Source organism: Cariama cristata, unplaced genomic scaffold (assembly GCF_000690535.1).
Source record: "Cariama cristata isolate BGI_N322 unplaced genomic scaffold, ASM69053v1 scaffold9286, whole genome shotgun sequence".
NCBI lineage: Eukaryota > Metazoa > Chordata > Aves > Cariamiformes > Cariamidae > Cariama > Cariama cristata.
In genome coordinates, this window is record NW_009623772.1 from 4,107 (window position 1) to 17,575 (window position 13,469).

At 51.6% G+C, this 13,469-nt stretch overlaps 1 protein-coding gene across 1 annotated transcript; it reads right to left on the reverse strand.

The window, feature by feature from the left end:
* Window positions 1-1,387: 1,387 nt before the first annotated feature.
* Window positions 1,388-13,258, reverse strand: SH3TC2 (SH3 domain and tetratricopeptide repeats 2; the record flags this gene model as incomplete). The annotated part of the gene is made up of 13 exons (XM_009702893.1): window positions 1,388-1,579; window positions 1,940-2,136; window positions 2,778-2,928; window positions 3,469-3,591; window positions 5,096-5,246; window positions 6,752-6,932; window positions 7,049-8,752; window positions 8,856-8,897; window positions 9,871-10,007; window positions 11,073-11,268; window positions 12,067-12,140; window positions 12,795-12,996; window positions 13,115-13,258. Coding segments are annotated over 13 exons (3,494 nt in total), but the record flags the coding sequence as incomplete, so codon positions are not given.
* Between the last annotated feature and the right edge of the window lie 211 nt (window positions 13,259-13,469).

Below are 13,469 nucleotides of genomic sequence, written 5' to 3' on the forward strand. Positions count from 1 at the left end.
CATTGTCCCGATGATGAATGCCTCGCAGGGATTAGAAGGGGAAAATGAAGTCAGCGTTTCCGAAGAGCAGCGAGGAAATAAATGTTCTGCATTTAGCATTTCCAAGCAGTGGAGTGTGTCAGGGAGGTGGAAGGACTTGGAACAGGGTCTCCCTGCAAAGCCCCAGTTGGGTGTTTGGCCAGTGGTTGTCACAGCAAAGAGGTGAGCTGGAAAAACTGCTCATTCTTCACTCTGCACCAGTCCAGACTGAAAACCGAGGTCGATGTTATCCGGGAAGTGGCTGCAAACGTGGGCATTTATTGCTCTCTGGTGGTGAGATGGGCTGTGGAGGAGAGCTGTGTGCTGCTCCTGGTGCTGGGTGGCAGCTCTCCGCAGAAGCCTCCTCCGTGCCTCCTGCTGCCCCTGCTCGCTCCACAGAGGAGTTTTTGCTTCTCTTCCAGCCATGTAGCTCAGGGCGCTTGAAGGCAGCTTGCTGCTCGCTGGGCAGCCGGCTTCCCCTTGGGCTGCCAATGGGCCCATGCAAAGGCAGTGCAGCTGCTTCTCCTTGCCAAAAGTCCCCCTGCACCCCGTCAGCACCCCTGCCCAGGGGGCTGGATGTGTGCCACAGCACAGGCCAGAGGGCCCAGCCTCACCATCTGCTCCCTGGAGCTCCTGCATCCCGCAGGGCTCTGCAGCCTGGAGAAGACAGGCTGGGAAGGGTGCCGGGCTGCGAAGCCTGGGCCGGGTCTGGATGGACGGCTCTTGTCCTGTGCAGAACCCATAGCGTGCTGATGATTTAGATGTGGAAAGTGCACATGGGTTGTGGGGAGAAGAGGCCACCCCAGCTGCTCCAGTGCCAGAGCTGAGGCTGAACGGCAGGGCTGGGGTGAGGGTAGGCTCTGCCTCCTGCCCGAGCAGCCACCCACCTGCATACGGGACTCATCCCCAGGCAAGGCTTGACCAGCCGCTTTCATTTCTCCTCCTTTCCCTAATTTTGCTTCTCACTGCCAAAAGGTTCGGTGGTGCTTTCTTCCAAAGAGGCCTGAGGCTCTGGAGAGGTATGGGTCATAGACCTCCGCAGAGCAGACAGCACAGAGACCAGAGAGGAATAAGTAAAGGAGTTGCTCTTCAAGTTAAAACACAATTGGGTCGAGCTGAGCTGTCCTATGGGACCTGAGGTCTGTGGGGAAGCTGGCGGGGACAGGCAGGCACAAGGCAGCACTCTCCTGTCTCTGTCCTGGGCAGGGCAGCAGCACTCTTGAAATGCCAGCTGTTGCTCAGCCTCGCTGCACCGTGACACAGGACCTCTCCTGTGCCAGTTCTTCTGCAGAGCACAGGGATACGTGCCAGCGGTGCAGCACGATGCTGCTTGATGGCTTGCACTGGAGTTCCCAGGGTTGCAGGTCAGTTAGATGACATGGCCGCCTTCGCTCAGCCACCTGGGCCGGTATGTGGCACAGCCCAGTATGTGCTCAGAACCGCGTGGAGCACTGGGGATGTCACTCAGTTTGGCACGAATGAGGTCTTGCAGCTTTTGGTCTCCCAGCTCGGTCGCTGCGGCGAGGGCCAGGAGGAAGTAGGCTTCTGCATCCTGTTCATCCTAACCATAAAGGACAGGGCAGGCATTAGGAAGTGGTTTAATTGAAGGTCACAGGGTATAAGGGAGCTGGAGCAGAGCCCAGTGGTTCCAGGCAGAACCGAGTGACACCTAACCTCTTCGAAACAGGCTCTATATAGTCACAGCTAAGTGCCCGCACTTCTTTCCAGATTGCCTTTCCCCCTTCAAAACCTAGTTGTGCCAGCATTGTGTGCATTTATTCTAAATCTGCAGATAGGGTGGAGAGTCAGAGGATGCGGCCATCTACATGTGTGGCTGCTCTGCCAGCAGATGTGATACTCTACCTCCAGCTCTCCATCAAGACCAGGGTGCTCAATACAGCATCATGGAAAGGTTTCCTACCTTCAGTTTGTGCAGGGTCAGGTTGCCGAGGTGGCAATACACCTTGTAGTAGTACAGGGCCTCTCCAGAGCACTGCAGCAAGGGGGGATGCAAGGCAAGTGTCTTCAGATAGCAATCTTCTGCCATCTCATACATATGCAGAAAACAGTAGACTGTAGCCAGGCGGTGGAATGCAACCAGCTTTTGCAATTGATCTCCTAGAAAAGAGTTGCTGATACAGTCAGCCTGCGGTGCGCTCACAATACACCCCCAAGCCCGGCATGCTGAGCTGCTTGGGGACGCATTTGCTCAACAGCCTGGGGGCACAGGTATCTTCATAAGGAAACACTGGGTTTGAAGATGGTTCAAAGAAAACAGAGCCATGGGTAGGGTTGCTGATACCAAGGCTGGACAGATTGCCCAGGGAGTATATCATTCAACAGGGGATTTCTTGAGTGCTGGAAAAGGCTATTATAAGACTGGTTCCATCTCAGACATTTCTGCTGGCATTGCCCATTTAAACTGTTTCTGTAATGGGAAGGGATGAGTTTATCAGAAGAGCCAGGGCAGAGAGGAACTGTTCAGTCCTGCGCCTTCATCAGACTTCCCATGTTGCAGTGTAGCAACAACCCTCCGCTCAGCCGGTCCCACCACTGCCACAGCAGAGCACTCCCATGTGGCTGTCATGCAGCTTAAAAAGGGAAGTGGCCTTAAAAAGATGTTACCGCTTAGGATATGTCCACCGGTCTTATGAAAGCAGGAGATCCCCCTTTCATGTGCACACTGTTCTCATCCAGAAAGGCAGCCCTGTCCGCAGAAGCCAGTAACTCCCCGTACCCTGCAGGTGTACATCACTCACCGACCGTGACGCTCAGCCTGGCTGCCAGTGTGGCAAACTCCAGCGCCTTCTTGTAGCCCTGCAGCCCGATTTGCAGCTCTGCCAGCTTATTGAACAGCCGTAGCTCTGTCTTAATGGCCTTTAGTTTCCTGGCCAAGGGCACACCACCTCCCTGAGGAGAGAGAACAGTGAGTCCAGGCTGTCCCTGGAGGTATTGGTACAGCACTGCCCACAGAGGGGGGATAGAGCAGCAGGAGATGGACCAAGTGCTTGGCATGGCAGGCAGACAATGGGCTGGAGTGCTGCAGGGTCTTTCCCTGGAAGATTAGTTTCATATCTCAGAGCATGGTTCTCAAAGCCTGAGCCTCATGTCTCTGCTCTTCCTTAGGTGCCTGAAATTCTGACTCTGAGCATGTCTTCAGGAGCAACCAGCTCACACCTAACACTGCGAGGATTTGTAACATAAGGCCTCTGTTCCCACCTCCCAAATGATCTCTGGGGTGAGCTGCAGCCATTGCAAAATAAGTCTGTGCTCCAGGCTTCCCCCCTGCACAAATGTTTGCACTCTGGCACACTCAGAACCACCCCATCTCTCTCCACCCTCCATCCCTCCAGCCTGGCCACAGAGTGCTGCAGACAGCCCTGGGGCAAAGCTCCCACGGCCATCATCTTGTAGGGACACAAGGACAGAAATGCTCAGAAGGGTCAGTACCCTATAATACTCCATTGCTCGATCTCTGTTTCGGCTGCCATTAAAAAAGGTATCTCCAGCTTTTTCATAAAGATCCATGGCCAAGGAGAAGTTCTCCTGTTTCATAGCAGTCTGAATAGCTGCCTAGAAGGAAAAGGAACTGGAGTGAGACTTGGAAAGAGACGTTTGCACATAAACATTGGTGTGATTAAACAAAACCAAGTAATCATAAATGTGAGCAGCAGTGCTCCAAATAGCATGGAGACAGGTTGCCCAGCAGGTGTATGGGACTGTTGTGCTGCATTTGCAAGTGATGTGTGTAAGGATGGAGCCAGGAGCCAGATAACCCATTCCTCTGCAGCGCCAGTGCGACAAACTGGTCAGCTGGGATATCCAACGGCACTAAGATTTAGAGTCAGGACAGTGCAGCTAGCAGCTGTCCTGGCCCTGGTCTGTCATTGGTGTGATGGAGCAAACGTGAAGATTGATGAGGGGAATGCACATCTTATACAGAGAAAGGGCAAAGCCAGCAGGACGGAGGCAGGTATGCTGACTCTGGGAAGAACAGTTATTTGTGCCAATTGTGCACTTGGCCCTGGTGCCACCTTCCAGCCAAAACATGTTGTTCCTTACACCATGACAATTTACTATTGCCAGTGACCTTGCCTGGGAAGAGGCTCCTCAGGGACTCAGACATATCCTGCTGAGATCTGGTGTCAACTGGCCCTTCTTAGCGGGAAATCATCCTTCCTTTAGCCTTTGCCTCCCTGCTGAAACCGTGAGCCAGGGAGGCAATGAGGGCTCTTTGTTACGTACCTCAGATCTCCTTGTGAACACTAGGAAATGGGCTGATGCCAAAGCCATCTATTCATTTCACCCACGTCACTGAGTAGCCACCCCATACCAGTAACTCCCTGCCTCTACCACCCTGATTTAGGGGCAGGCTGGTGTGGCTGATGGGAAAGGCTCCTCTCCTTGTTCCCACCACCAGGCACCTCAGTCACCCAGCCCTACCAGCTCAGAAGTGCTTCTGGGTAACACAGTGAGGACTCAAAACATCTCCTACATGTGTCCAGGCTGGTGCTTTGCTGGATACCCCAGCTCAGTGCAACCCCAGCAGACCCAACCAGCCTTCTGCTCTGCTTACTCTGGGCACATGAAAGGATTTCCCATCTTTTAACAGAAGCTAGTCCCTGAACGAGGGAGTCCTAAGAATTTATGAACTGCTCTTCCACTCAGCTGATAAAATAATGCTAGAGATGGAAAGAAGCCAGTAGTCTTTAACTCCAAGAAGTCTCAAAGCACTTCCCTGGCACCTTATCCCTTATCTATGTGTATTTCAATGGTAACCAGTCACCTGGCACCTCCAGCTTCTTTTGGCACTCCTACACCACTTACTCAATAAATTCACTTACTTTCATTTAAGAATCCTCTAGCCCCAGTGTATGGTAGGAAAGAGAGCAAATTTAGCACCAGATGGTGCATGAGCGTAATGCAACAGCTCCTCCTTCCAGAAGCAGGTTTACACTGCTCATAAGAAGTCTCCTTTCCAGGTCTTCCAGTCTCAAAAGGCTCCTACCAAGGAGCTGTGATGGGAATGCAGCTAGCCAGGGTGGGAATGGGACTGCTCCAGCCACCCCCTCCATACCTGAAAGTACGTTTCCACCAGCTCATCTTCCTGCATAAGATAGTAGAACCTTCCTGCCTGCAGCCAGGCTTCTGCTGCTTTCACAGTCTCCTCAAGGTCAATGAAGATCCTCAGACTCTCTTTGGTGCAGTCTAGGGACTGTCTCAAAGCCCTGTGATGGTAACAGGCAAAAAGCCATTACAGAGAAATCACAGGACACCCCCAGCAACCAGCTGCAGAGCTACCACAACACCTCCCCACTGCCAGTCCTGTCTTTTCCTAGTACAGTTGCCAAAGGTTAGAGAGAAACGGACAGCCACAGCCCTGAGCAATGTGTTCTGGTAAAATTGTGGAAGTCTCTGTGCTTTAGTGCACGTGTGTGTGTATCATTTGGCAACCTTAGATCAGCCTGGGACCCAGCACAGCCCCAAGGTAGCCTGCTCCCAAATGGGCCGCTCCCCACCTCTGCTTGGTTTAGCTGATAAAGAGCGTTTTGTCCAGGTCATCTGCAAACCCTATTTGCCCCCCTACACTAAGCCCCAAAGTCACTCCCAGCTACACATGGGAGCATAGGCAGGGAGTGCTTCCACCTTCATTTTCCAGACAGCATCTGGCACCCAAAAACACAGCTCTGCCTATTGTTTGTCCCTTGGTGCAGCCAAAGAGGTGGATCTGTGACTACGTCTGCAAGACCTTATAGCCCCTTTTCAAGCCCCTGGTCACTAGAGGACAAAGGGACAAGCAGCAGGACGAGCCAGCGATGGACATACTGCCTGCAGAAGGCAGCTGTGGCAAAGGAAGCGCCAGGCAGTGCCCAGGGCATGTTTGTTTGCTTGGTGTCTCTCCTGCTGGCAACTGGGCTCCAGCTGTCCTTCGAGTCCAGGGAATGGGGTGCTTTGTGATCTTAAATAGCACCGTTCACATGACAGGCGTCTGCTTCCTAAATACCTTCCCTCTGAACTCACTGTGACCTAGCATGGGAAGGTTAACATTCAAGTTAATGACAGCCACTGCCCATTTGTCCTTCTGGGACATGGGAGCTAGCTCTCCACTATTTCACATATTTGCCTTCAAAGACTGAAGAAAGTCTGTGATCCGTCCAAGTCACTTTCCCCTCTTGCCAAATCTAATCAGTCACCCACATGTGTCAAGAGGGAGATTGAAAGGTGGGCTGAAACAGGGTCTTAAGTACCTCACTGGGGAAAATATTCCAGTAGAGATAGGAAGGGCAGACTCAGCAGCTAGAGGCTGAAGCCAGACTTATTCAAATGACAGATAAGAAACCTATTTTTACTGGTGAATGGTGATTATTCACTGGAATAAGCCTCCAAAGGAAGTGATGAATTCCCTGTCGCTGGGTCCCCTCTGATCAAGGCTGGATGTCTCTCTGGAAAACTATATTTGGCCAGATCCCAGTTCTGTCCCAGCTAACGCCCTGGCCTTTGCCTGGCTGTCACAGCGCTCTGGTCGACATTGAACTGTTCCCCTCTTTACTGCACCGTGACAGCTCGCAAACCTCAGCAGCACACTAACCAGCAACCTGCCTGCGGGGCAGCTAGAGCTACCACACACCTTCCCCACCTCTTTCGAGGGACACCCCAGGAAAGCCACTGCTCTTGCTTTGGGTGAGCAGGGACCCCACTCTAAAAGCATCCGACAGCCACAGACAGGACTTACTCAGATGTGCCCAAAGCCTCGTATTGCTGGCTGAGGGCCTGCGAGACCTTGCCTTGCAGCTCTCTGTCCTGCAGCTGTTGTGCCAAAGATAGCCAGTGCTTATGGTAGGTAATGCAGGCCTGGAGACTGGGGGACACTTTGCTGTAGAAATGGCAGAGAGACTCAACGATGTGAAGCTGACCTGCATGGTACAGGGAAGGGAAAAGGACGGGTCAGGGGACTGCATTAGGGACCTGACAGGGTGCCGCACAGACCTCTGTGCGCTGCCCTAGTTCCCACCAGCAAAGCTGTACTCACTCCTCACGTTACGCCACTTTAGGGCAAAAACCAACGCCAGTTCGTAACAGAGTTTGCCATCTTCCATCCTCCGCCTGTTCACCATGGCCTGCGCTAGCCACAGCAGCACCCACATCAACTCCATCTCCAGGTCTTCGCTGCCCTGGAGCTCAGCATAGAGCTGAGCCGACTGGAGCAGGTAGAGCTCAGACAGCTGGTTTGCCCCACGTGAGAGGCTCAGCTGCCCCAGGTTAGCCAGGGCGATAGCTTGGTTCCTCTTGTTCCCAGTCTCCTTGGCTTTGTGCAGGGCCTGGAGGTAGTTCTCTGCAGCCTTTTGCACCTGCCCTTCTCCTTTGAGGGCAATGGCCAGGAGATTGTGCACGGCTCCACCCTGAGTCACGCTGTCCGTCTCATGTAGAGAGTGCAAGAGCTGCCACATGATGTCTGCAGCTGGGCCTGGCTGGCTGTGCAGGAGATACATCCACCCCAAAGAGAGGGACGACTCGAAAGCTTCCTCCTCACCCATCAGTCTGCTGAGGGTTACAGCCGTGGCTGCATAAGAAACTGCCTCGTCCAACACACCACACTGGAGGTACATCCTGGACAACGTGGCACACAGCATCCTCTGGATGGGCACAGCTCTGCTCTCGCAGGAGAACTGCAGTGCTTGCTTGAGATAGAAACAAGCCAGTGCTGGGATGCTTCTGCTCTCCGCTCGGTTTCCCAGAAGTCTGGAAGCATTTTGGAGGATGAAGCCAGCTCTCCAAATGGGTGTCGGTGCCCCCTGGATGCCGCTGGGAACAAACAACCTGGCGGAGGCCACTGCAATATTTGGCAAGTACTTCTTGTCATACAGGTAGCTCAAGATAGGGGTGGCATCCAGTGGCACAGAACTAGTGTCTAGACTGAGTAAAGTGGTGGTGAGACATTGAAGATGCTCAGTAAAGGGCAGCACTTCATCAGTTTTGCCCAGTTGTAGGAAGAGCTTGACAATAAGGAAGCAGACCCGTGCCTCCAAGGGAGCATTACCCACAGCAATGGCTTCCCTCAGGATATATGTCATGAATTCTCTCTCGTTCTCAGAGCTGAAAGCACGGTCAGGCAAGCAGACAAGCAAGGCCACTGTTTTTCCCAGCAGGCAGGAGAACTTGGGCTTCATGTTCTGTTTCAAGTAGATGGAGGCAAGGTTCACATGCAATGCAGCCAACAGGGGCAGGTCTTCAAAACCCCTGTCCAGGATGCTCATGGCTTCTTCAAAGTAGACTCGAGCCTGGGACCACTTGATCTTTTTGATGCAGAGCTTACCCAAGAGGAAACAGAGCCTGACATGAGCCCAAACTGAATGAGTCCTCTTGGCCCAGGTCCTGGACATCTCAAGGTACAAGACCAGTTCATCCTCACCAGAGAAACCATGAAAAGCGGAGTTGAGAAAGGAAGAACTGAGATCATAAAGTCTTTGAAAACTGGGCTCATAACTGTCTTGGTTAAGGAAGGTCAATATGGGGTCAAAGACATCACCATCTTCCATGTGTCCAGCATTCAGGTCAATAAAGAACTTGGGATCATCAAAATCATCCAGCTTCTCTAGGAGAGAATCTTCCAAGGTAGCAGGGGCTGATCCACTCCCTGGGCTAGACAGCTTGGAGGTGCCAGTAGCAGCCAAGTCATCTACTTTCTTCCACTGCTGGAGCAGCTGGATATCTTTACAGCCATGGAGAACAGCCTCTGGAAGGGACAGGCAAACCATAGTGGGATGTTTCCCCATGTCAAAGTTCACTCTCAGAAGTTATCATAAAAGCATCCCATTCTGTCCCCTCCACGTACTCACTTGATGGCACTTTGGGGAACATGGCTGTAGGTTCAAAACCATCTACACAAAGAGACAAACAGAAAACAAAAAGCCCAAAGCCTTGGTCGATGTTAATGTGCAGACACCGCGCTCATACCTTATAAAGATCTCCTGCTGCTCTGCTAAACCCCAGACCTGTATGTGGAGAGCAGGCTCACTTCTGGCTGCAGACCCCACACGCAGCTGCAGTTTCAACCCTGCTGTCTGCTGGGACTTGGCTCCATGTAAGACCATGGAGAACATCTTTTAGCTGGTGGTGTGGTGAGCACCAGTAACGTTATAGTTACCTGGGAACAAGCAGGTCTTATTTTTCAGAGGTAGGGTTTTATCAGCTTTATCTCTCTTAAGAGCCTTGTTGTGTCTATTCAGAGGTTTCAGATACGTGTGCATCTCTGACAGGCTCTACCCTGGGCTCATTGCACCTGAGCTGGCCGGTCTGGGAAGTCCCCTGAAATCCAGGGTATCCCCAGCTTAACCCTGCATGGCCACATTGTGCTTCTAGGTAGTGAGAAGGCAGGAAATAGAGACAGAGAAATAATCTGTGGTCCAAAAGCCACACAGCAAGCATAGAGAAACTGAGAGAAGCACCCAGGAACCCGGACTTCCTGGCTCCTGCTATGGGCATGGAGATGATGTCACCTGCGACTTCAGCTGTGCATCCTCCTCAATATACACCCACAGGTCAGACAGCAGCAGGGGACCTGCTGTGGGCAGGCACCTACAGCCAGGATCAGTTGAAAGCAGCACCTGCCAGGGTGAACCACAGCTGAGGACCTGCCCTGGAAGCAGAGAAGACCCCTACAAACTGCAGTGTGGCAGGGCCCAGCTCTTGAGGATATCTACAACCTCCACAACCAGGCTGAGCAGAAGCTGTCTCAACCACAGCAGTTGTCTCCCCTGCAAAGCCCCGAGCAAGGATCTCTCTAGACACTGCCCAGCATTGCTTCCCATGGGGAGCCACGGGGCTGGGCATGTAAGGAGAGGGGAAACTCACCCAGCCGGTACACAGAGGTGATGTCAGTGTGTGCCAGGCCACTGAGGAGGGTGGTGAAGTGCTCCTTGCCATCATTGAAGAGGATATGCAGGAGGGGAGATTTTTCTTCTTCGCTTAGAAACACCAAGCCCTTTCCCCTACATTGAGGCAGACATCAGAGGAAAATAGTCAGTGTTTCCCCATACCCTAACACTACAGCTGTCCTGTAGGATGGGATTTCCCATCCCTCCTCTTCCTCCCACCAGAAAAGCTCTGCTGAAGATGAATACGGGAGTCTGGACACCTTCCCTACCAGGGCTCTCAGATCCAGATTCTCCATGGAGGAACCGATGGGTACCAGAGGGAGGGACTTTGGTCATCTTTGTCTTTTTTTCCTCCAGAAGCCCTTTCTGAGACCAGGACATCATCTGATTCTATGAGTTTGTGATTCTACAATCTCCTCTCTGTTCTCTGTACTGTCAGAGAAAGCTGCCTAAGACTTACCTTGAGTGAACCTGATCCAGGAAAGCCCAACAGACCTAGCAAGAGGTTAAGACCTTGTCCTCCCACACACACTCTTAGAGGAGAAGCATTTTTGGATGGGTATTGAACCAGAGCTATGTCTTTAAGCCACCAACAAAGACAACTGCCCAGGTAATCAGAGTGGGTTATGTCAACCTCCCTCCCTGGACAACTCTTGTCTGTGTCCTTGGGAGGGTGTTGCTCAGTGAAGAACTGTGCCAGTGGTTGTTCTGCCTTGACATCCCACAGAAAGCAAAGGGGCACAGGGAAGCAAAGTATGACTTGGTTTCCTTAGCACTGATCGCTCTCCTCACCCTTGCCAGACTCACAGCCCCTCAGACAAAGCTACAAACTCAAAAACATTTCTAGGTGGAACTGTGAAGCCAGCTTGTCTGGTACACAGATGTCTTGGGCTGTCGTAGCGTAAAGCCAGGTTTAGCCCAGGGCCAGATCTGTTCCTCTCCAAGAATCACCTGAGGCAAGTGAAATACGATTGCTTTGTCAGGGCAGAGGCTCCTGCAGCCTATTGGCAGCAGAGCCTGGCCAAGGCTTCTGGAGAGACCTCAAATGAATCCTCTATGAAGGCCTTGCAAAGCAAATTACCTGCCCTGGACTCTGACATAGCCTTCAGTTGGGACTTGGACTCTTCCCTTCATTTTCTCCTGAGTTTAATTTAATCTAGACGGTAGAAGTAAACTTACAGAGGTTCACAAGCCTCAGGACTTGTGTATCGGGTTGGGACAAAGCCCATGCTCCCGCTGCTGAGAGATTTGCCCACAAACCATGGAAGTCCTGGAATGAAGAAGCCGATTACTTCTATGCTGTCTCCTTTGCAGAAACTCAGTTCATCCCATGCTGCTCCTCTGTGGTCCTCTGTGGCTATGCACCTGCCTTTGACTGGGAAACAGAGGCAAACAAGGACATTTCAGTGTGACGCCACTGTTAAAACTTCCTTGCTGGAAAAGACTTCAGCAAGGAGAGACCATGATTTCAGCTTGAGAAGGCTGCCTCTGTCCTTTACGATTTATTGTGCTCTCAGACTCAGATCTCTGCAGTTTCTTCCTGAGAAGAGGATTATAATAACATATACAAGAGGCATGGATAAATGCCACACAACCAAAGACTCAAACCTCTGAGAGCTGCAGTACAGAAGATAGCTGGAAACATGGAGCTTCACAGAAGCTGCACTCTCAACTTTCTGCCAGGAGTGAAATCTTTAACAGTGCAAATGTCCACCACACCACACACCAACTTCACACCTGCAGTGACTTCCCATATCCAGCATGCTCTGAATACTGCCCATGTCCAGGCAGGAAGGGCCTGGGGCTAACAGGTGAATCGTGGGCACAGGTTTCATGTGCACATTGGTGGGAGCCTAATTATTTAAACTTCAGTCCTGAAAGAATTAAATGAGAGAGAAAACTGCAGAATAGTAAAACCCAGTGGCAGAAGGATGCCACCAGCAGCCCTCTGTACTCTGTGTCCCTCAGATCATCCTTCTAAGTAAGGACAATTTGCAAGCTCTGTTCTCCATTCAAGAGAGTCCAAAGATGCAGTATTCCCTTAGAGCACCTTGCAATGGAGTGTCATTGTCGGAACAAGAAATGAGCCCTTTGCATTTGTCGCCAAATTCAGGTTTGCAAGAGCTGTGCCCTTCCCTGGGAAGGGCAGTTGCGTTACACAGGTATCACTCACCAATTGGCTGAGAGGTCATCCCACTGATCTCCTGGGAGATGCCAAAACTCACAGGGTATTTCTTCAGGAACCACCTGCAAGGCAAAGGAGAACCACACTCTTCCCCTCTGAGCAGTCCTGCCCCCAGGCCAGCAGCAGGGATGGTCTTACCCAAGCAGGACAGATCTTCTGTCCCCTGGGACTGCCAGAGCTGCTATGGAGCATGGCCAGCACAGCCAGTCCAGTAATTCCCTGTAATGGTGGTACTGGGCATGGAGGGCAGTTTGCACCTCACAACTGCAGCCTCACACCACATGATAAGAGCAGGATAAATTTGCCAGGCTGTAAGGAGGACTTCACTGTGTGACTACAAAAGGAGACGTGGGTGTCTTTGAGGCTCAGCCAGGTGTCCAATGTGAGGCACCGCTTTGACTGGCATTACCTAAGTCTTGGGCTATGCTTTTTCTCCCAATTATTCACCTGTAAATCACAAATAATCTCATGTATGACCTAAATCAATATCATACAAGAATTATATGTGACGTATGTCCTTGCTCTGTCCCATTAACAGGACCTGAATTGGTTCCAGTGGTTTTCTTTATGCATAATGTATATTCTCACAAAATTGCCTAGCTTTTGCCCATTGCCAGAGGCAAGAGCAATTTTTCACCCAGGCTTGGTGCCAGCTCATGCATCAGGATCAGGAAAGGATCTTGGCTTGAGCCCTATTAGTTGGCTAGTCTACTTACTGGTAAAATGGCTGAGGTATTGGCTCTAGAGCTGTCATAGGCACCAAGACTCGTTGACCTGTCAGTAAGGACATCCCTTCCCACTTGGACTCATCTCCAACATTCTTCACATGGATCAGCTCGTTCTCGCAGAGCTGCAGGCTTTCATTTCCCTCCTGCTCTGGCTGCCAGACACCAGGCACTGTTCTGGAAAAAAAGTTGCCTGCAGACAGAAAGTCATGCTAAGGTCAATGGCATCAGTGCACGCCCAGCACAGGGCTACAACACAGCCCTGCTGAGATGCTTTTGAAGAAGTCCCTACATATGCAGTCCCTTCTCACCTTCCTGGAGCAGCAGACTCATATATATGGTGGCCAAGCAATCTTCATCCACCGTAACTCTGATCTGTGTGTCCTCCATCAGAGCACAGTTTAGCCAGTACTCCTGGTCAAAGAGAAGCTGCTCCAGGCAGCTCCCCACATACCCTAAGAAACCAAGAGGGAAAGCAGTGTTAGCATCCTCCTCCACCGGGGAGGATGAAGTGCTCTCTGAATGTCTCCCAGTCTGCCATCTCCAAAATGCAACAGAGGGATTACCCAAAAGGCATCCTCCTGGGTCTCTTTCACTGATCCAGACAGTGGTTTCATAAATCTGTAGATGGACACCAAGGTTTTCTAATTTATACTGTTCATCTGT